This window comes from Lycorma delicatula, chromosome 4 (assembly GCF_047948215.1).
Source record: "Lycorma delicatula isolate Av1 chromosome 4, ASM4794821v1, whole genome shotgun sequence".
NCBI lineage: Eukaryota > Metazoa > Arthropoda > Insecta > Hemiptera > Fulgoridae > Lycorma > Lycorma delicatula.
The window spans coordinates 170,052,201-170,077,014 of NC_134458.1; the positions used below are offsets into that span (position 1 = coordinate 170,052,201).

General features: G+C 31.3%; 1 protein-coding gene across 1 annotated transcript in view; it reads left to right on the forward strand.

The window, feature by feature from the left end:
* LOC142324070 (zinc finger protein 236-like) overlaps window positions 1-24,446 on the forward strand; it is a 131,334-nt gene extending 106,888 nt beyond the window's left edge. Inside the window, exons 26-30 of the mRNA XM_075364699.1 lie at window positions 1,807-2,086; window positions 6,561-6,922; window positions 9,129-9,266; window positions 13,874-14,059; window positions 20,163-24,446. Of these exons, the coding sequence (XP_075220814.1) occupies window positions 1,807-2,086; window positions 6,561-6,922; window positions 9,129-9,266; window positions 13,874-14,059; window positions 20,163-20,264 (1,068 nt within the window). The 3' untranslated portion in view covers window positions 20,265-24,446. The remainder of the gene's footprint in view (window positions 1-1,806; window positions 2,087-6,560; window positions 6,923-9,128; window positions 9,267-13,873; window positions 14,060-20,162) is intronic.
* The last annotated feature ends 368 nt before the right edge of the window (window positions 24,447-24,814 follow it).

The following is a 24,814-nucleotide window of genomic DNA, read 5'->3' on the forward strand; positions in this document are numbered from 1 at the left end:
AATTCATTATATATCCTTTATTCAGTACAACGAAATTGTCATTCTTAGATAACTAGTGGATAATTTTAATGTGATATTCAGTTACTTGTATACTTTCATCGACTTCATTATAAATTGCTACTACCTTGTGATGCTTTTCCAGAAAGTAAAAGTTAATGGGTTATAGAAATGTGAGAAAAGGATTTAGTGTTTTCCTTCAGGTAACATGTAATGTTCTTAATTATTCCTGTTTAGTTACATGTTCACATAAACACACACTCGATGTTTTTGAATATGATGGGCTTATCTTTCTTTCAGACTAAAAATGTTATACCTATTATGTTCAATTTCTTCATAATGCAGTAAATTAATTATCCAGGGTTTTTTCTGACAAAAATTTGTGATAGATTGAAACTGTTAGTTTTATCTTCAATTTGTTAGGTATTGTTTTTCTTCATTGTCGCCTTATCCCACCTCATATGTCAACATTTCCATCTTTAGTTTACCATTTCTCTACTTAAATTTCTGTCTCCATTCTCTGTCTCTCTCTTTTCCCCTTTCTTTCTTTTCTATTAAACATGAATGATTTAATCTCTTTATTGACTAATAAAAATATTTAAATTTCTAATGTTTTCCTGATGCAAAAGTGGTTGAATAATTTTATCTTAAATCTGTTTAGTAATTTATCAGATATTGCTTTGAATACAGTGGAAATTTTGAATATGTTTGTGATTACTATTATTACAGTATAAATATTTTGTCAAATAAAAATGAAATATATATTGCTGACCACCGTGGTGGAATGATAATGTTGTCTCAGCCTTTCATACAGAAAGTTCCTGGTTTGAATCCCGTTCAGAAATGGCATTTTTCATACGCTACAAAATTCCATGTTTTACATTCCCATGTACAAGGTTCGAGCTTATATTGTAAACTAATCATCAACTAGAAGAAAAAGTAATAATTGTGTTTTGTTTTTTTAAATTTAATTAAGCCTCGAACATAACATAAATGTAGAACAGTAGTATGAGCATTAAGCAGTAGTATGAAATGAAGTATTATGTACATTAACATTCATAACATAGTGTTGTACAAAACTTTATGACAAGGGATACTTAAGTAGGATTTTAATCAGGTTTGAAAGAGTATAGTATAATCTTCCTATTTTTGGGACAGTTTAGTTCTTATAATTATTGAGTCATTGTTACATGATAGCAGATTTTGGTTATCATTTAGTATATGATTTTATTATGAAATGCATAAACTAATTACCATAAAATGTAACACATTAAAATTATTTTAATTGATCCTATATAAACATGTTGCACACTATTGTTTGTAGTAAAGATCTATAATGGCAGCTGATGACAAAGTATAGCCCCTTTTTGTAAAGTTCAGTTCTACACCAGTCAGTCTATGATTATATTTTATTTAACAAAGTTTATAATTTTGTCTAAGTAGCTGGTTTAATAGGTCAGGTCAGCTGTATTTATTAAATAACTTTTCAAAATTTCAACCTTTATAATTCTGTCTCTATTTCTCTAGCAGATCAAAAGACGTATAATGCTAGAACAGTTGTTCTAAAACAATATTCTGATTGTTCATATTGTCTAAAAAACAATATGCACCTTTGTGATTTGAAAAGTTCATTACACTTGGAATTTTATTACACACACAAAGAAATTTTATTTTCCTTCTTACAAAAAAAGCTAAAACCATGCGTTTCAAGGCAGAGAAAAATAGAAATTGTAATAGTTTTATGTTTGTTTTAACAGTTAGTGTTTAACTAATTTTAGTTATTGATTGTAACTATACTCCATGTTGCAGGATCCTGCAGACAAATTTAGCAGTGAACCACTTCATCCGAATCAGTGTAAATATTGTCCAAAGAGTTTCCGTAAACCCTCTGATTTGACGAGACATCTCAGGATACACACCGGAGAACGCCCATTCATGTGTCAGTGTTGCTATAAATCATTTACAGTAAAATCTACTCTTGATTCACACATGAAGACTCATGGATCGTTAAAACAATTTACATGTCATGTATGTGGACATCAGTTTGCTACAAAGGGTTCTCTTAAAGTTCATATGAGACTTCACACAGGTATTATATCTTTTCATATATATATATATTCACATACACACATATACATACACACACACACACACACACACACACACACACACACACACACACACACACAGAGAGAGAGAGAGAGAGAGAGAGAGAGAGAGAGAGAGAGAGAGAGAGTGATTCAGTAGGAAAGGGAAATAACATGGAAATGATTCTAGAGCTTAAAATAAGGAAAAATGTTTATACAAACATATGTCCGAAAACGTTTTATTATTGTGTTAAAGCTAGCGAAGAGTTTCACCTGTACATATTTCAGTTCTACTGGTGAAATGAGGTCATAATGATATTTTTAAGATGTTATATAAGGGGTAAACTTGATGGTTTCTTAAGTTTTTGACCTGAAAAACTGAATAAAACAGGCTCCAGAACTGTACCTCCTGTATTTTTCACGATATCCAATGTAAAGCAGAAAAATTCAGTGATGAAAAACATGTTATTATAGGTTTGAAGAACAAAACCTTTGTTAAATGACTAATAAATCCATAAATTTTATTATTAACACTTGTAGAAAATGTAGTAGAAAATGTAATTCTGAGAAAATTGATCTGATAAAGTCTATGAAAAACAAACAGAAGAAAACAAACCTGTGTCTACATTACATGATAAGACACAAGAGTGAAAACATATACAGGTAGTATTCATATACTAATAATATCACTGAAAACATCACTAAAACTTTATAAAGACGTATTTAAATCAGCATACAAACCTAATAACCACATAACAAAATATATTTTTTTTTAAATATAATAATAAAATAAACAATCTGTGTGGAATTTAGAAAATTAATTGGAATGATTGTGATGCTATTTATGTAGGAAAAATATTAGATTCTTTAAAACTAGATTTCCTGAACATTACAGAAATTACAAAAATAATATTAAATAAATAGCAAATTATCTAATGTGGCCAACCATCTAATAAATAATAAACATTCTATTTCTGATATTAACACAAATTTAGAAATATTAGAAATTAATAATGATGACATAAAATTAAATGCATTAGAAAAATATTGCATATATAAACACAATCAAAATTTAAATTTAATAAGCCATCAAGACAGCATTTGAGGGAGACAGTCTTATAAAAATTGCAATAGATAGCAGCACTCATCTTAATTAACATATCATTTTCATTATTTTAGTATTTTTATTTAAAAATTTTTTAATAATGGAATTATTTCAATCATGGCTGAGGATGCATGTGGGATCCCATAAAAGTACTATCATGAAAAATGATGGTAGATATGTCTTATCTCAATATTCTGTACTACATGCTTTATTTAATACAATTTAAATTTAATTTAACATAACAGAGGAATAATATGAATCTTAAAAAAATTAATTTCAGTAAAATAAATAAATATATATATATTTTTTTACTTTTTTATGACCGCACAGTATCACTTTAGTCAGTCCTTATCCAAATCTCTTTTGAAGGAACTGTTTGAGCATTGCAGTCCTCTCAGTACTTTTTAATACATTCTGATCTCTGTGCCCTTTCTGGTGTTGAAAATATTCATTTTGTGGGTTTCTTTCTTGTGAGTGTATAGCAAGTGTTTTTGCCTGTGATTTTTTTAGTTTAATTTTAAACTAAAAAACATCTTTGGTGTCTTCTGGTGTAAGGCTAATTTCCTTCAGATCCTTTCTTATTTTTCTGATCCTACTGTACCAGCTGTTTCAGAAGTCAAACAGCTTGTCAAAATCTGAATAAAAGAAAAACTACCAGAACACTGGATGACAGCCGTCATCCACACCAGCTTCACAAAAAAGTGTACAAAACAGACCTTAGCGAATGCAGAGAAATCTCAGTCCTAGACTTAAAAAAAAAATTTTAAGAATAATTCTTAACAGGATCAGTTTATAACTCAAGAAAGAACTAGGAGAATAACAGAGAGGTTTCAGACCCTAGACGAGCTGTCCAGACCAGACAATGTGTCTAAAGCAGTGGATTATAACAGAAAAAGAAACAGAGACATGGTGATAACATTTGTAGACTTCAAGAAACATACAATTGCATCCATAGAGAATCATTACTGAAATTTCTGAGCCACCACAGACTACATCTTAAATTAATAAACATGATAAAACTGACCCTCACAAACTTGTGAAATTGAGAGGCGAACTCTCAAAACCACTTGAGATCAAAACAGGACTGCACCAAGGTGATAACTCTCACTGCTACTATTCAACTGCGCCCTGGAAATGTTAATGAGAGAATGACTCAAAAAATGTCCCCCAAAAATAAAAATAGATAAAAAAATCAAAACTAACCACTTTGGTTTTTCCCACAATTTGGTACTGCTAGCGACATCAATGAAGCTAAAACACAGTTATTAGAACTTCAAAAAATTTCAAATAAAACTGGCCTCAAAATATCATTCAAAAATACAAATTATGCCCCAAAAACCAACACAGTTAAAAGAAGTAAACTGTAATAGTCAAAATAGTAATGTAAATTAATCCAAACAAGAACAAACTAGCTAAAGCACATAAATTAACCTGCTACCTCTACAGTAAAAAAATGTGTATCTGTAAATGCAAAAATAAGACACTACAGCACAGTTATAAACCGGAAGCCAAATATCCAGGACAAGCACTCTTCCACCGGAACAAGCAATCAAAGACTGACAGACTCCAGAAAATTGAAAGAAGAATTGGAAGAACCTGCATCAACAAAAAGTACCAGAAAGATGGACAGTGATGGATCATGCCCAACAAAGATGTGTACAAAGACTTAGAACCATCACTGATACCATGCATAAGAGGAGACTAGGTTTCTTTGGACACACCATGAGGATGTAATATTTGAGACTTTTGAAACAGCTGGTGCAATACAATCTCAACTCTAAAAACTCCAAGACAGGATGCAGATGGATCAGAGAAATAAAAGACGATCTGAAGGAAATTGGCCATACACCAGAGGACATCACAGACAAAATAAAGTTAAATGAAAAAATCAAGGACAAAAACATTTGCTTCACACTCACAAGAAAGAAACTCACAACACAAACATTTTCAACACCAGAAAGGGCATGGAGATTGGAACATATGAAAAAGTACTGGAAGGATCACAAGGTCTGAACAGTCCCTTCAAATAGACTTGTATAATTTTTTGCTGTTACGTTATACTTCATAAATGTTGTAAGTAAGTATATAATGTAATCGATTTATTTCAAATATAGGAACATCAACTATCACAAAACATAAAATATAGGTTGATGGTTTTGTTGAAATTTGTAAATTTTAAAAATTTACTTGTAGCTCTCTTTTTATCTCTTTCTTTTGCAGTTTACCCTGCAGTATTTGGTACCAAACAGAGCAAAATAAACACTAAAGTCATCATCTAAATTTGCTAAATGATGTATGTGTCTTAAAAAAAGAGATCACCAGTAAAAATTTACATTGACAATTACACTTAAAAATTTTATTTCATTTGCTACATTATAGTAGCAAACGTTTTCTTAAGTGCCTCGTAGACAATATCAGAATGCCTTAGATGGATGCATTTGATTTGTTTAAATTAAGTTCACTTAATCAGATAAAAACCATTCTATAACTGAACATTTGCTATTTTCTACAATCTTGATTGTAAGAAATTCAAATTGAAATCCAAAAAATGTTATGTTTATATTATTAGTATGTAAAAAATGTTAATATTTTATTAATATCTTAGATCTACTTTGTTTTTTAAAATCAGTTTTTTTAGTAAAATCAATTTTTGGTAGAGAGATTCATTATTTTATGAAAAGGAAAGCTCAAATTTGAACCCATTCTGATTGGGTCAAGGGAAGCTTCAGCAAAACCTTGATAAGAACAACATCACAGAATACACAATTAATTATAAAATAAAAAATAGATGATTTAAGCCCGTATTAATTATTTAAAATATAAACACATGGAATAATTTTAAGGTAAATACATGAGGATGTTATTTATACAAAGTGATTTACAATTCAAAAGGCATTTATGAAAATAATTTGAGTGTATGTTTGTATAAATGTTGAATGGGATACAGAAAATGTAGGATTTTCTAAAACATTTTAATTATTATGATTTAAGAATTCATTGACAAGAGTAATATTTTATCTGTATAAGAAATCTTTTAATTACACTTCAGTAAATTGGTGGAAAGATTTTTTTAAATGGTTCGATAATTTATTAAAAATGTCAATGGAAGCTTAAGGCCCTTTCTCATAAGTTGAAATATTTTTTTGAGTTACACAAAATCAATTTTGTCTTCTGGCTTGTTAGAGGTAGATATTTTTATTTTTTTAAGAATAAGTGACTGTTTTAGCAACAATACTATCATAAATAGAAACACATAGATAAGATAACATTTTTAATTACTCATGTGCGTACAAGCATGTAAACACACACACACACAATAATTTATGAATGGCTAGTTTGTTTTTTTTTAAATGTTGTATGATTTCTTACAGGTTCCAGGCCATTTAGGTGTCCAATATGTGATCAGAGGTTCCGAACTTCTGGACATCGTAAGGCTCATTTGTTATCTCATGTTCGTGAAGCTAATCTTAGAGATGTTCAGACTTCAACTATTCAAGAAATAACTAGTCCAACCACAGAACAGGCAACAATTGCTGAAATAACTACTGCAGCTACAACTGTAACAACACCTACTACTGTAACAGAAACAAGAGCCGCAGCTGAAGCAGCAGTGGCCGCATTAACATCATCAGCTGAAGAACAACCTACCTCTAATGTTAATACTTCTTCTGCATTATTAGATTCAATATTTCCACATATTATTTTAGCAGATGGAACAGCTGAAACTGCTATAGTAAGTAATAAAAATTGAATCATTTTATTTCAGTGTAGATTTTTACAGCTTAACTTCATATCCTGTTCTATCAAAACAGATTGAACTCCTCTGTATTCTTTCCAAATCTTTCTCTGAAACAATTCTCTTTTATATCTAAGATAATCTGGATGGGAAACATGTAACCATTCTAACTTTAATTGATTTTTGTTTAGTTTCTCTTAAATAATCTAAACTTCTTTGTTATTTCTCATATTCTGTTATTTCTTTGTTTTGATTGTAAAAAATATGATCAAGCTGTTACAGTGTGTCAGATTTAAATCTTCTAATTTTTTTTGATTGGTTATCTAGCCCTGTACTTTTCTTTTTTTTGCGTTAAATTATGAAAATTTTTGTTCACTCTCATTGGCAATGAATCAAGATATCTTTTCTCTTGTCAGTGATTTATATGTGTGTATGTGAACGCGCGCATGTATGTGTGAATGTGTGTATAGATGATAATAATACAATGTTTGATAATAACATTAGATATTCTTAAGTATATGGGCCATTGTGAAGCTATAAGACAAAATGTTTGTTAATCAGGTATTGTAAATTATGTAATCATTTTAATCTGCTTTGAATTCAATTAAACAGCATAACTTTAACTGTAATTTGAATATAGTGCAAAGGAATCTTTTGCTATAAATTAACTTTTTCTTTTGCTGTCAGTTCATATTCCCATTCTTGTAATAAAAAAGCCAGCCATTTGTACATTCACAGCAGTTAAAATGCTTAGAGTTTTAAAAAAGCTTTTAGGGTAGAAAAGAAAGCCATTAGGTATTTGGTATAGGAATTAGGAAATGTGAAACCTAAAGTCAATATTTTAAAGATCTCTATATAATGATGGATCTTCCATTATTGATGGACTGATTTTAAAAGAAATTATTACGTTCATATTGCTTACATGTTGGATCAAGGAAGTTTTTGTGGAGGTCCATAGAACTACATCTTCAATGCAAACTATATTATGTCATACCAAATATCAAGGAGATATTAGACCATATGAAATTACTCTCGGTAATAAAAAAAATTTCTAAAAATAAACAAAAAGACTAACTAATTTTAATTCAAATATGTTGTAAGTTCAACATCTGAATATGGTATTGTTGGTAGTAGGGAAAATTAAAAAAAAAAACTTTTTTAAAATTAATTTGGGTCACTTTGTTCTTTAATGGTCCCTTTTCCCCGGTAAAGTGTAAGGAAATTAAGAATACTTAGCGGTATTTTCTATTAAATCAAATATTCATGTTCTGTTTAATTCGTTAAGCTAGCTTCACAACAAAGAAAACAGTCATAGGCTAATTCAACTTTGAATTTTATAAGTAGTGTTAGTTTGTTTTGTAAGTTATCTGTTTTAAGACTTTTTTTGAAAAAGAAAGTAAAGTTGACATATAGTAACATTAGTTAGGTCACTTGTTGACAAATGAATTACTAATTTTTTTTGACATACATTTAATTTTCCTCTTATAATTAGTTTAGTTTTACAAAAAAAGTGAAATAATGATTATATTTTTCTTTATTTACAATTTATTTTTTCTTATTAAAGCACTAGAATCAATATTTTCCATCTAAAGTATATAAATTAGTGTTTCTTACATAACAAAAAGAGAGATGATGTTTGACAACTATTTTTTTAAATTTCATTTTACATTCCATGTACAACTGTGGAAATAACAAAACTCCAGTTGTAAGCAATCTTCTGACTGAAATTCTCAAAACAAGAACAATGATAGACCAGGTCATGTAAATGTGGAATGTAGGATATATTAGCATGAAAGACTCTTTGCTAATTTCAAGAAAAACAACAATTACACAACAATGCTTGATGAACCTAATTTCATCTGTTTCCTAATTTCAAGAGGACCATTAAGGGAACTCATTTTCTGACAGATGTTAAACTAAAGTAAGCACAGTCATGAATCAAGATTGTCACCTGAAATTTTCATTGACAGTATGTTAAAACTTATGTTTATTGGGATATATGTATCTGTGTAAATGACTGTCAAAAAATAAGTACTTAGATCTCCAATCAGTAATCATTCTTTTACTTCTCTTTCTAAAGATAATGAAATGTACAGATTACTCTTGATCCTAACCTTTTTATTAGGTTAAATGTTCAATTTCACTAAATACAAGCTTGGTTGTATTTCTATTTTGGAGTGAGTGCGTTTTTTTTTTTTTACAGGAAGTAGCGGCAAAAGAAGAAGTTTCCAGTCTTCAAAAAACATGTAGTTGTAATGTGTGTGGTAAGGAGTTTGTCAAAAATTCATGTTTGATTAGGCATATGCGCATACACACAGGAGAGAGACCATTTAAATGCGAGGTAAATCTATTTATGGCATTCAAAGTTACACAGAAAAAACCAATTACTCAGTAATGGGATTAAATATTATCAAGAAGTTTTTAACTATCTGAAGTTTTTGTTAAAAGTTATAAAAAACCAAAAGTGAAGTAAATAAAACTTGCAAAATAAATAATATTGTGAATAAGGGTGTAAAGTTCCCTCTTTAAAATGAAAACTGAAAATAGGGGAAAAAATTAAAATTGGACTTAAAATGTAACATATACTGCAAGATGACTGGCATCTTCTTATGAATTATGATATAAATATTTAAATCAGTAAAAATTTTGTTATTTGGATGACAGTATAAAGAGCTCTTATTCCCAATAAAATTTAAAAAAATAAAATAAAATTGACAGCATCCTACAGTACAATGTTTTGATTTTGTAAGACTCATATGGTAGGTATTCTGGAAGACTCCTGATATCTAGTGTACCTTTCTTGAGTGAAGGTGCCAAGAAATACTTGTTGCTTTTTACATCCATGGATTACCAGATCAGGATGTGTTATTAATTAGAACCCAATGACAGAATGGTGCCCAGGGACAGTATCAAGGAGCCATCTAACATTAAAGTATTTCTGGTTCAACCAGCCCTTGAATTATTAATTTTCTGCAAAAGAAGGCAAGTGCTATTTTGACAGACATTACAATGTTAAAATACACAGAAATAAAAACTTCCAGGCACGACTATTAACGGCTTCTACCCAAATATAAAATTTAAATTACTTTAATTTGTCCTATCAAAAAATAAATGTTAGAAAGTTAAATCTATTTGATTTTTGTTTAAGCAAAGAATGCTTTGAAGGAAAAAAACTTTTTTAGTTAAACGTACCATATAATGTTATACGTTGTCACTTAAATGTATTACAAATTAAGTTATTCACATGAAGTCTAAAAAAATAAATTTATTTGTTTTTATACGAGGGTAGGGTAAAAAGTTCCAGCCTGGATAAGGAAACAACATTTTTCTGGGTATATTTAGATTTATTTTTCAGCATAGTTACCATTAAGTTCTATAAATTTAGCCCGTAGAAGAGGAAGTTGAGAAGGATGAAATGGGAGAAACAATACTGAGATCTGAATTTAAGAGAGCATTAAAAGATTTAAATGGCAGAAAGGCTCCTGGAATAGACGGAATACCTGTAGAATTACTGCGCAGTGCAGGTGAGGAAGCGATTGATAGATTATACAAACTGGTGTGTAATATTTATGAAAAAGGGGAATTTCCATCAGACTTCAAAAAAAGTGTTATAGTAATGATACCAAAGAAAGCAGGGGCAGATAAATTTGAAGAATACAGAACAATTAGTTTAACTAGTCATGCATCAAAAATCTTAACTAGAATTCTATACAGAAGAATTGAGAGGAGAGTGGAGGAAGTGTTAGGAGAAGACCAATTTGGTTTCAGGAAAAGTATAGGGACAAGGGAAGCAATTATAGGCCTCAGATTAATAGTAGAAGGAAAATTAAAGAAAAACAAACCAACATACTTGGTGTTTATAGACCTAGAAAAGGCATTCGATAATGTAGAATAAAATGGAATAACGTGGAATAAAATGTTCAGCATTTTAAAAAAATTAGGGTTCAAATACAGAGATAGAAGAACAATTGCTAACATGTACAGGAACCAAACAGCAACAGTAATAATTGAAGAACATAAGAAAGAAGCCGTAATAAGAAAGGGAGTCCGACAAGGATGTTCCCTATCACCGTTACTTTTTAATCTTTACGTGGAACTAGCAGTTAATGATGTTAAAGAACAATTTAGATTCGTAGTAACAGTACAAGGTGAAAAGATAAAGATGGTACGATTTGCTGATGATATAGTAATTCTAGCCGAGAGTAAAAAGGATTTAGAAGAAACAATGAACGGCATAGATGAAGTCCTACGCAAGAACTATCGCGTGAAAATAAACAAGAACAAAACAAAAGTAATGAAATGTAGTAGAAATAACAAAGATGGACCACTGAATGTGAAAATAGTAGGAGAAAAGATTATGGAGGTAGAAGAATTTTGTTATTTGTGAAGTAGAATTACTAGAGATGGACGAAGCAGGAGCGATATAAAATGCCGAATAGCACAAGCGAAACGAGCCTTCAGTAAGAAATATAATTTGTTTACATCAAAAATTAATTTAAATGTCAGGAAAAGATTTTTGAAAGTATATGTTTGGAGTGTCGCTTTATATGGAAGTGAAACTTGGACGATCGGAGTATCTGAGAATAAAAGATTAGAAGCTTTTGAAATGTGGTGCTATAGGAGAATGTTGAAAATCAGATGGGTGGATAAAGTGACAAATGAAGAGGTATTGCGGCAAATAGATGAAGAAAGAAGTATTTGGAAAAATATAGTTAAAAGAAGAGACATACTTATAGGCCACATACTAAGGCATCCTGGAATAGTCGCTTTAATATTGGAAGGACAGGTAGAAGGAAAAAATTGTGTAGGCAGGCCACGTTTGGAATATGTAAATCAAATTGTTAGGGATGTAGGATGTAGAGGGTATACTGAAATGAAACGACTAGCACTAGATAGGGAATCTTGGAGAGCTCCATCAAACCAGTCAAATGATTGAAGACAAAAAAAAAACTTAGCCCAGCATTCCACATGAGTGCTTATGCCATTTTTGTACATTGATTTAGCCAACACCTGAAAACAAGTGATAGTCACTGGAAACCAGATCAAATGAATATGGAAAATGTTGGAGCAATTCAAACCATAATTTGTTAATTTTTACCAAATTTTTCACGCCGAAGTGTGAGCTGGAACATTGTCTGGGTGGAAAATCACCTTTTTTGCCAATTGTGGTTGTTTTTACCTTAATTTCATCACGAGTGCTGGAAAGGGTCACATAATATTCATCATTTATTGTTTCACCCTTTTTAAGATAATCAATGAAAGTTATTCCACTTGCATTCCAAAAAATAGTTCATGACTTTTTCGCACTAAAAGTCATTTTCACTTTTTTTGAAGCAGGATGGCCTTTTTCAACTTATTGTTTTGGCTACTGTTTTGTATTGGGAGTGTAGTGATGAACCCAAGTCTCATTAGCCATCACAGATTCATGTAAAAATTCCTCTGGATTGCACTGAAAGAGCTTGAGACAATCGCTTGAATGTTTCGGCCGGTTGTGAACAAATGCAGCACCCACCTGATGCACAGCTTGTTCATGCCCAAATATTCACTCAAAATATTGCACTTGCATTCTGTGGACATGCCTACAGACTCTGCTAACACATTCACTATCGCTCGTTGAGCTGCCAGAACGATCTTATGCACTTTTTCTATAATTCCTGGCATAGTCACTTCAGAAGGGTGTTCACTGTGTGGTTCATTGCTAGTGTGTGTTCAACCCATTTTAAACTCTGCAACCCAGAGTTTAACTGTTGTACTTGATGGAGAAGAGTCTCCCACTGCATATCAAGCTCTTCTGTAATTTCCTTTGCATAAGCCTTTCAGAAAACAATATTTAATCACTGCACAAATTTTCAAATTTCTTCATTTATCAAAACCCCCCAATTCTCCACATGGACAAACTTAAATACTATACTAAGTAATGCAGCAATTTGGTACTCTTATAGTAAACTAATGAAGAATGGAATCATGCAATGCTGTCAAGAAGTTAAGCATACTAATGCCATTTCTGTCTAAAGCCTGGAACTTTTCACCCCACCCTTATATGTATGTACAAACTGAATTAATTGGTGTTCTAATAAAATGCAAAGAAAACATAAAATCATATGCTCCAGTCCAACATTTAAAAATAATCCATTAATAAAATTCTTAAACTCAATATTTAATCATTTTTTTTAATTTACTTTTTTTAATTATAATGTTTTGCTAATATGCTCTAAGCTTGTGAACATTGGCGTGGCCATTTTTAAACTGAATGCACCACTGCCTCACTCCACCATCACTCATAATTCTCATTATCTCTGTACACCTTGCAAAGTAGTTTATGAATTTCAGCTGGTTTGAGGTTTTTTGCCAGTAAAAACCTAATCACTGAATGCAGCTCACAACTCGCAGAATTTTCTGTTGAAACGCACATTTCAATAATCCACAATAAACAAAGTAGAAAAATCAAAGTTCATATGTTTTGACAGCTTGATGCGTACTGAGTGTAGAAACATTTTGACGCCAAGATGGTGGCTCTATCCCCACCCATCTCCAAGCTAGGCATAAACGTAAGTTACTTTCTGAACCGCCCTCGTATATATTTAGATAAATACATATATATTTACTTTTATCAGATAAATCATATATACAACATTATATCAGAAGGATGATAAAATGGTTCAAATTTCTTGATTTAATTGGTTTCGTAAAATATCAGATTTCATACAATAAATTTTAATTAAATTGGTTTCATGTAAAAATTCAGATTTCATATATGCTAGTGTTTGAAGTTGATTTTAAATTACAGAATGACATCATAAGTATTAATTAAACACTTTTATATCTAATGTATTGTAAAATTCAGCCAAGAAAAAAATTTATTAAAAAAAAAACTAGATGTTGCATCTTTATTTTAATTTTTTTTAAAAATAAGTAAAATTAAAAACATTATTTTTTTCCTTATTTTAGGTTTGTGAAAAGACATTCAATCAGAAGAATGCTATGCTTATCCATCTACAAAGGCATACCGGAGAAAAACCTTGGTCTTGTCCTGAATGCCATCTTTGTTTTACACAAAAAGGCAATCTTAAAACTCATATGAGACGTACACATCAGTTTTCACCTCATACAAAAGCACTTACCAGTCGTACTAAGGTATAATCACTAAGTTTAATAAATACGTTTTAGTTTACGTTATAAAACTAATGTTGCTATAGTATATTCTGTAATAATTGGTTTTTCATTCGTTTTGTATTCCTATGAAAACACATCTACAAACGACTAGTAAAATTAAATCTTTTATTCTTTATAGAATCCTTCTATGACCTTTAAATTTGAATTTTACAGCATTATTAATATTGCATATATAATTGTTATTTTAAACATCTCACCCGACACTTAAAAATTGGTATTTGGCAAAGTCTTTTGGAAATTCATGAAATATGTCCACTAACCTGCTACTTCTAGTAATTTTACTATTAAGGAATATTATGATTTCTCATCAATAGAACAATAATTGTACAAACAGAGATTTTGAGTTGTTTTAATGAAATGAGGATGATTACTCTTGGTTTATAAAAATCCAGCTATACATTCAAATTTCAAAACACATTACATGTTTACTATTTAAAAAAAAAATGTTTAACTTGTCTACATGTATATACAAGTTGTTTATAAATTAACTGCTCAGTTTCGAGTATTATTTAAACAGCATTATTTTAAAAATATTACTTACATGAGTATTCTAAAAGAGTAAAATTTGAAGTTTTGTTTAGTGTTGAATACATTAATATATGTGCACTATTCCTTGCCCTGCACAAGTCCAGATGGTAATTCAGCTCTTCCCATGTACTTGCCAGCATGTTGAGTGTAATGGATGCTGCTGCTGCAACAATCCTTCCCTGTAAGTGATTGATGTCATGAATTTTCTCCAAATAAACGTTTTTCACATACCCTCTACAAAAAGAAATCTAGTGGGTCATGTCTGGGCTCCTTATTGGCCATGCAATTGGCCCTCTTTCAATCCACCTGTTTTGAAACCGAATGTTTAATGCAGATGGAATGGTTGCTGTAATTTGTGGTGGAGTGCTGTCTAGCTAATAGAAAATCAGTCCTTCTTCTTCTTCAATATCGTCAATCTGTGGAAAGAATTAAAGATCGAGCATATCAGAGAAAGTATTCTCATTAATTGTCATACAGTCATTCATCAGGCCACACCAAACATTGACTTTGGAAGAGTCACGCCAGTGTTCGATAATTTCATGTGGTGGCCCTGATCTCCAAATCTTGCAATTGTGTTGATTTACTGACCTATTAATGTGGAATGTCACCTCATCTGAAAACATGATATTTTTCAGGTAGTCCGCGTTTTCATCAATGTTGTTAAGCATTAAAGCTGCAAACTTAAATTTTTTCACTTTGTCATTGGGTTTGATTTCATGTAAAAGTTGTATCTTATATGCAAGTAGCCTAGGTCTCTTACTTTTGAGTTTTTGCAACCAGTCTAAGTATCTTCACCACTTTGTACACTATAGATTTAGGTATTCCTAACTCTAACAATATTCCTAACCGTGCTAACAATTTTTTCAGGCTATACATACAGCATGCTCAGGTCCGTTCCACATTCTGTTCAGATGCAGACAGCCTGCCTGCCTGGTAACTTCCCCTCTTCCCATTTAAGACAGTGCCTGTTTCCTTAAACTGATTAAACCAATGGAGTATTGTTTTATTTGTAGATGTGGCATGCTATATTCATGTCTATAATTACACTGAACTGTGATAACCAATCTTTTTTAATAAACCAAATTACACACTGAACTTTCTGCTGCAGTGTCATCATGATAGAGAGTGATACTGCTCACCAGATACGCAGTGAAGGTCACACAGTGGTTCCAACTGCAACAAATATGTGCGATGAAAAATTGAATAAAGTAACAAACATAAATACGAAAACCAGATGCTTTTAACTGGTTTCATTATTTCATTACAACTTTTTGGAATCAGAGAGTTCTTTTATAAACACTCCATATATATATACTAGCTCTACGGGAACACGCAACATACAGTTGCCCATGTGAGAAGCAATCCGCATCTAAATCTAAACCACAAAATTCTAAAGATTGACCTTGAGCTTTATCGATTGTGATTGCAAATGCCAATCGAATTGGGAATTGCAATCTTTTAAATTAAAATGGTGTATCGGTCGGGATTATGGGTATTCGAGGAATAAGGACATCTTCACCTTTGAAAGGCCCCGTTAAAATCGTTGCTTCCACTACGTTATTCATCAATTTCTTAACTGCAAGTCGCATGCCGTTGCAGAGTTTTGGCTGACTAATATTCCGCAACAGGATAATTGCCATTTTTTGATCGAACCATTGCTAGAATCAATCTAATGATGAATGTTTTCCCAGTTCCTCCTGGCGCATCCAAGAAGAAGGTCCACCCAACTCCGTCATTTATCATTTGCATTATGCGATCATAAATGCCTTTCTGTTCACACGTTAATTTGGGAATGTTTGATTGGACATATGATTGAAGATCACCAATGTTGTAACTCTGTTCACAGTGTAAATCCACATCAAATGAAGTAATCGCAGCTCGGGTGGGTGCTGGCATTCCCAATTGACTAAGAACTTTATTTGCAATAGCTAAGCACTTGACTTCAATATTTATCAATGCTTTGTTGTAAATGCCTTCTGTAAATTCCATGGTCATATTGGTATTTTCTAGGCGTACTCTATGCAAAATATCCTCAGCCATATGCGATCGATATCTTTCCCATAACTTTATGGGAGATGAAGGGAAGCAAGCGGTCAATATAATTGCGAATAATGCACAAATTTGGTTTGGATGTGCAGTGTTGCACGCATCATTAATACATACATCCCAATGTTGGTCATTTTCTAATAAATTCAGAGCTTGGCGCAGCTCAATCATGACACAATCACACAAAAGTACCTCGATTAAATTGAATATTTAATTCAGATTGTATAATAATCTCAATTAGATGCAAGTGGATACGTTTTTTTTTTTTTTTTGTTAATAAACAATGTAATTGGGAACAGGCATTGTTTCACATGTGACTGCGATTGTCGTTAGCTAATATGGCGAGTGTTCCCCTCACTTCCGGCAGATGGCGCGGTCACTGGTACACAGCTGACCGTTAAAAAAACTGTCTTCTCGCAGTCGCGGGTATGTGACTGATGCGAAAAATAGATAAAAAAATCTTTGATGCAGGTTATATATCGTGCTAAAATTTGAGCTCAATCGGTGCAGAACATTTTGAGTTTTTGAAGCGTACACAAACGAACTTAACATTTTTATATATAAAGATTTGTGGGCTGCGAAAAAAAGCCCTTAAGTCGTGCGAAAAAACACATCATTTTAAATGCTTACAAATTACAGAATAATCAAACGGCGATGATTTCAGATGTTAATAAACTGCTAATGTAAGTAGAAGTTGTGCTGCTTCAGTGTACAATGTGATTCCCAAGTATGAATCTACTAATGAATTACGGTCTCCAAAGAAAACAAAACCCCACAGGTCAACTGAGAAAAAGGTGAGATTTTAATAAAAACACGATTCGTAAAAAAATTACACAAATTTGAATTATTTAGAAATAGTTTAGCGGTGTATTACGTCCTTTGGAAGAGAATTCGGTTATTGTCTTCGACAACGCTTCTTATCATTAAACGAAAAGAATCCCAGCCGTGTTATAAAAAACAATGATATCAAAATGTGGCTTAGTACAAAAGGAATAATTTTTGAAGAGGTTTAAGTTAATGTTCAATCATTGCAAAGGGTTTCGCGTATTAAAAGTAATTATAGTCCATATGGAACGGACCAAGTAATAACGATTGTTTGGTCATATATATGTAAAAAAATAACCTAACAAAGGATTTTTTGGTCATTATGTAGGGGGGATATTATTTTCTGTGTATTTGGTTATTTCGACTTTTTTTGTTTGCATAGTCTTAAGTCTATCTGGGCTATAAGAAAGTTGGGTGTTTTAATTTATTTGCTGTAAGTCATCCTTCTTGGTGGCTTTTCTTTTTGTTTTGGTGTTTTTTTTTTTTTTTTAATAAAATACAGATGTTTTAGTTGTTAAATATAATTCAAAGAAATTTGTTACTTAATCAGTTGTGATTTTGTTTACATTGGCAACGGCCATACAGGGCCTTTGTGATTGGTCGTTGTGTTTGACAGCGGCCATCTTCTTCTTTCTTTCCTGTTTAGCCTCCAGTAACTACCGTTTAGATAATTCTTCAGAGGATGAATGAGGATGATATGTATGAGTGTAAATGAAGTGTAGTCTTGTACATTCTCAGTTCGACCATTCCTGAGATGTGTGGTTAATTGAAACCCAACCACCAAAGAACACCGGTATCCACGATCTAGTATTCAAATCCATGTAAAAATAACTGCCTTTACTAGGACTTGAACACTGTAACTCTCGACTTCCAAATCAGCTGATTTGGGAAGACGCGTTAACCACTAGACCAACCCGGTGGGTTGACAGCGGCCATCTTGCATTGATCTGATTGGTTTTCCTTTGTTTACATTTCCATCTGATTTATTAGCCTCTTATTTATTAAAAAACTGTACAAATTAAAAATAGATGAAAAAAAAAATTTGATGCGGGTTATATATCGTGCTAAAATTTTTTTTATCGTGTTTTTTTTAAAATAAAATACAGATGTTTTAGCTGTTAAATATAATTCAAAGAAATTTGGTCGTTGTGTTTGACAGCGGCCATCTTGCATTGATCTGATTGGTTTTCCTTTGTTTACATTTACAAATTAAAAATAGATAGATAGATTTATTAAACATAGATGAAAACAATCTTTGATGCGGGTTATATATCGTGCTAAAATTTGAGCTCAATCGGTGCAGAACATTTTGAGTTTTTGAAGCCGTACACAAACGAACTTAACATTTTTATATATATAGATATATATGTATGTTTATATGTGAAGGGGAGTCAGTAGTCATCTGCATTGCGACTATAATCTTTATTTCAATAAAAATAAAAATTTATTCAAAATCATTTTCAGCATAGTCATCCACTTACTTTATATACTTGTGATTTTCAACATTTAAATTTTGTGATTTTTAAATTTCTTTATACGTTATACCCTCAAAAAAAAAACTTTTGGTTGAGTAAACAATGTATGTGCCACTCCCTTCACTTCTTAGTCACAGATAAACCAACAATCTGTTAATAACTCTTTGAAATCACCAAACAGGAGATAGTTTGAAGGAGCGAGATCAGGACTATATGAAACGTAAACTAATACCTCAAATTTAATTTTCTGGAGGGTTTCAGCTATCTGGGCAGTAAGATGTGGATGAGTCATTATCATGCAACAAAACAAAATAGTCTTTGACAGTTTTCCTCTGCATTTGGTTCAAATTGCAGGCTTCAGCTTTGCATATGCATTTCACTGTAAAAAGTGATATTTATTGTTGAGCCCTTTCCTAATAGTGTTTGAATATTGGCCTTAAGCACAAGCTTTGAGCTTATGCGGTGAATTGATTGTCTAAAAAAAAAATATATATACCATGAAATTTGTGAATTATATATATTTAATATATGTGAAAGTACAAGTAAAAGGTGGGTCATGAACATATGATGGTGATGATCATATGTTCATTGATGGAAGAGAGAATACTCACGATGAGTTGTGTAGTGACCATTCTTCCTCAGTTGATAAATTTTTATTGAACAGTGTTAAAAAGTATACATTCTGATATTCATGATTTATGGACTATCTTTGAAATTTTCTGATATTTTAAAATCTCGCTGTATGAAACTGTGACTGAAAAATTGCACTACAAAAAGTGTTGTTAGATGACAGCATTCCTCATGAATGACATAGGAGCTGTTCAACTAATTTCACTGGGAACTCATCCACTACCATCTGAACTTAATGCCAATTGATTTACATGTGTTATGCGCCTCAAGAAATCAAAAATTCAGCCATGATGATGATTGGTAAAAGAAAAACATTCAAAAATGGTTTGAGTGACAGAGGATGAAAATCTATGTAGAAGGGTTTTATCATAATAAGTACCTATATAAGCGCCTCAATTTACACGGTGACTATGTCATGAAGTGTTGATTCTATGTAGAATGCCGTGGTAGTAAACAGATTGATTTTCTAATCATTTACTTTTTCAGTAGTCAAATCATAGTTATTTTCTGGACATGCCTTGTATATACTAGCTTAGTATTTGTAGAATTTTTTTTTACAGGTTGCATCTTTCAGCATAGATCTTGGTGAAAAAACATTGGACCTTGATAAAGTAGTTGGTGATCTTTTTCCTCAGATGAGAACAACAAATGCTGCTGACTAATAACATTCCTTAGAAAGTTCACTGATCTCTTGTATACACTAAATAATAAGTTAACATTTAGAAACATTAATCGTAAATCTCCATTAAAACAAAAAACTATTATTAGTAACTAATATTTTAAAGGTTTATTAGGCAATGTTATGCTCACTTTGTTATTAAATACCATTAATTCTGTATTTTTTCAGTTTATATTTATAATTTTAGAAGAAAATGTAATGTTTAACAAAAAAGTGATACTTATCTTAATTCTTCTTCAAAACTGTTATTTGAGGCAAAAAATGTTAATTAATTTTATAATAAAGAAACCATTCGGAACAGATTAAATTTTTCTGATTATTAATTTAATTAATTTTCTATTAATGTTTTTTTGTTTCATTTTATTTAAAGTTTAAAGTTGTACATAATATAAATAAATGGTTTTACAAATTGTGTGCTTAAGTGGATCTAAAAGTAGTTATTGCAAACCAATGATGACGCATCCATATAAAAAGGTAAATCAATATAAACGGGATTTTATTTTTTTTTTAAATTTATTTATTAAAAATAAATAAAAAGATAAAATAAAAGGTAAATATAATTTATTTTTTTACATCATTTCCTGCTTTAGAAATAAATTTTTCCCAGTGAGAAGGAAGGTTTTTTTATTGCAGCATCATAGAATGAAGCTGGTTGCATCAGGAGCCAATTGCGCTCAAATCCCTCCTCGCCCTCGTCATCTTCAAATCATTGCCCTTTTGGAGCTTCTTTAAGCAACCCAAATAAGTGAAAATCGCTGGGCAATATGTCCAGGCTGTAGGGAGGATGATCAAGTTGAATTCAGTGCATTTCTTCTAGTTTTCAGACCATTAGAGCTGCAGTATGGGGCCTGGCGTTGTCGTGGAGGAGTATGGCCTCTCGAATCAGTTGGTCTCGTCTTTTGCAGCGATATGCAGCCCTCATCTCATTCAAAAGCTCGCAGTAGTAACCAGCAATGATTGTGCATCGCTCATACAAAAATCAATGAGCAAATGCCTCGCTGTTCAAAAAAAAACTGTTGAAAGAACCTTGCCAGCTGACAGTCGAGCCTGACTTTCACTGGAACTGCTTCCTTTTTCCACCACCACTCCATTACTGGCTTGTTTCAATTGGGGTGTGTAGTGTGTCTAGTTCACATTTGAATTCTTTGAAAGGTTTAAATTAAACCTTTATACATTGTGTTTTCTTTTTAGTTGCATCTATGTTAGTTTCAAGTAGGTTGAAAAATTGCATCTGAAAATTTAATGCAGATTATATCTGCACCAACGTTTCGTTGCAGGTGACAATCAGACTACAAAATACATTACCTTCTTTCGCAAGCCTTGCTGTAAGCCTCTGACAGACCTCCAAACGTCTCAACTTGTGATCTGTGGTCAATAGGTGAGGGACCCGTCTGGCACACACTTTACGGAACTATAGGTTGTTTGTGATGATCCCTTGACAGCTCCCATAACTTATTTCAGCTTGTTCTGCAATCTCAGTTACTCTCACCCATCAATTGTCTTCAAGAATGTCTCGAACCGCAAAAATGTTTTTGTCTGTAAACCTGATCTGAGGACGGCGATCGTGTTCCTGATTTTTCACTTGTTGTCACCCTTCCTTGAACTCTTTATGCCAGGCAAACACACAAGTTCTTGACAGTGTTTGGTCCCTGAACTGTCCAGTCAATCTCCGAAAAATTTCTGTCGCTTGAACCCCTTCACAAGCAAGAAATTATATAATTATGCGTTGCATAGTGAAGGGGTGTATCTGTTGCTCCAACATCATGAGCATTACAGACGAATTGGTTGGGAGTGTGGAATGGCCAGCTTTCCCCACTCCTAGTGACCCCACCCAAGCATACTACTAGAAGCACAGGCCCAGTCGTACCAACCGTAGACACTCAGGAACAAAAATCCCATTTATATTTGATTTACCCTTGTAGCTTGTTGGGTTATTAACCTCTCTGGATTGTTCCTTTTGTGAGTATTTTTTTTTCAAATCTAAAATCTATTGTGGGTGAGTTTAAACCAGATAAAAAGTAAGTTTAATCAATAAACACAAATGAATGTTTTTTTACCATAGAATTGACTCTCACTGTTCAATCTATTATTACCTGCTGGAGAGCTTTTCATGATTTTTTAGTTATCAATTTGATACTGCAGATGTGAATCACAGTGGCAGGCAATAAATTAATTTTTGCCTCACTGTTCATTATATGCTTTTTAATCCAAATTCCATATTTTTTATTGTTATTGTCTATTAATTAAATTATTCTGTTTGCTTCGTCATTAATATTTTTTTTTTAAATCTACTTCATTATCACTACAAACTTAAAGTAATAAATTAATACCAAAATGTCTTCTAGTTCGCATTTGAATTCTTTGAAAGGTTTAAATTAAGCATTTATACATTGTGTTTTTTTTTAGTTGCATCTATGTTAGTTTCAAGTAGGTTGAAAAATTGCATCTGAAAATTTAATGCAGTTATATACAATTTATGTTATATTATTATATATGTATATCATTAACTGTAAAAATAAATTAATACAAATCATATAAATTTATACACATTAGTTGCTACTGTATTTCTTATTTTGATGTTTATTTTTGTATATAAAATGCTCATAAGTAAAAATATTTAATTTTTAATTCTTTAATTTACATTATCATCTTAGTTTATAAAACATAAACTCTAAAGTATTTTTTATGTGCATCAAATTTTTTACAAGCGTAAAATCTAATCAAATATAACTTGTAAATTTAATTTAAGATGCAACCAATTTTTTTTTCTGTATATCTTCAAAATTATATGCAATAAATATATTTATAAAACAAAGATTTATATTTAATAGCTTGAAGATATCGCAGGGTTGCAGTAGGTTTAAAAGAGATTCACTTGAAAATTTTTGTACTGAGCTACAGTTTAGTAAAAGTTCCTTCAATTGTATTGCACATCGTTCAATTCATGATAGAAATTTTATTTTTTTTGTCATAATTATGTGAAACTCTCATGAACTGAGGCTGTTTTTGTATTTACTTAAGTTTTCTTAAAAAAGCTTTATATCTTTGTATTCAGTCTTTAAAAATAAGTTGAGTGAAATCTTTTATCAATGTATTGGAAGTATTTCTAGTAATTAAAATAATATTTATAAGTATGAAGTTGAGTACTATATTTTTTTGTGAAATGTAAAAAATTTACTGAAACAAAAATATATTTTTTTTATCTTAATAAAACTATTTTACAAGCTAGTTCATAAAGTTCCTGGAGTATATTAATTTTACAAAAACAAACTGTTTAAAGTGGTTTAAGTCATTGTTTAGTTAGTTTAAAATTTAGTTTTCTTTGGTGGTTACACATATTCTCTGATGTTCATTTACTTTAGAAGCATTCATAAATACTATTTTAGAAATCTCCTTCAGCTCCTTTTTTCCATCAGAGAAAAATATCCTTGTATCACTTTCCTTTTAGAGATCATTGTAAAGAATATTTTAGAATGCTTATCATTGTTGTTATTCCAACCTCAGACAATATTTCCCCAATACATTACCTTATCTAACCTTGGTCACACACAATATTTTTGCCATTTGTCACAGTAGTCAATTGCTGATTGTTATGATCATTATCATTGACACAATCCGTATGGAAGTAAATATTTGTTTGTTTTTTTCTTTTTTTTTTTCATTGCCATTTTCTCATATACTTTTTCAAGTGATTTTGTTGCATCTGGTAGCAGTTTTTATAAAACAAAACACACTTTGTTATATGTACATTGTAAGAAGAAGCTGTACAAAGGTGGCAGTAAGTTGTGTAAATACACTGATGGAAATGTCTGCCAAGACATTTGTATTGGCATCCTGAGAGACCAAACTGATGACTGTGATGTTTATCAGGTTTAGATGGTTTAAAAGATGACCTCCAGTAAAGCCCATCAGTGCTAGGAACAGAGGGGATGATGTGATGACCAGAATTTTCACAAGGTTGTTGTCTTCTCCAACAGGGATCAGAATATGCATTGATGTCAAAATAATTATGAAAATGGTATGGAGCTATTGTTTAGAAGGAGACAAGAAAGCAATGTTGATTTTATTGTGATAACGCAAACACTGCCAATTTATAAAACAAGTTCTCTGTCAAAATTACTTATTCAAACAGAAGCCATCATTCCTAGAATCTTTTTGTGCTACCTTGTATAATATCGTGACTTTTATATATATATATATATATATGTATATATATATAAAATACTTAATTTATATTTACCTTACTATTTAGATAAGATTTATGTTCAGTTATTTTTAGTTTTACCAGTGGTTTGCATTTTTATAAAATAAAATTGTTTTCATGTAATGAAACCTGATACAAGAGTTTTAAGTTGGAATAAAATCTATTAAATTTGTAAAGTTAAGGTGTAGTATAATTCATACAATGTTATGTTATTAATAAACTTCTGTAATTATTATTTTCCTAATTTAAAAATATGAAACTTCGTGTTACAGTCATGAGGACAAATTACATAATGGGCGAGTTGCTTTATGGTCTGTAAAGTTTTTTTT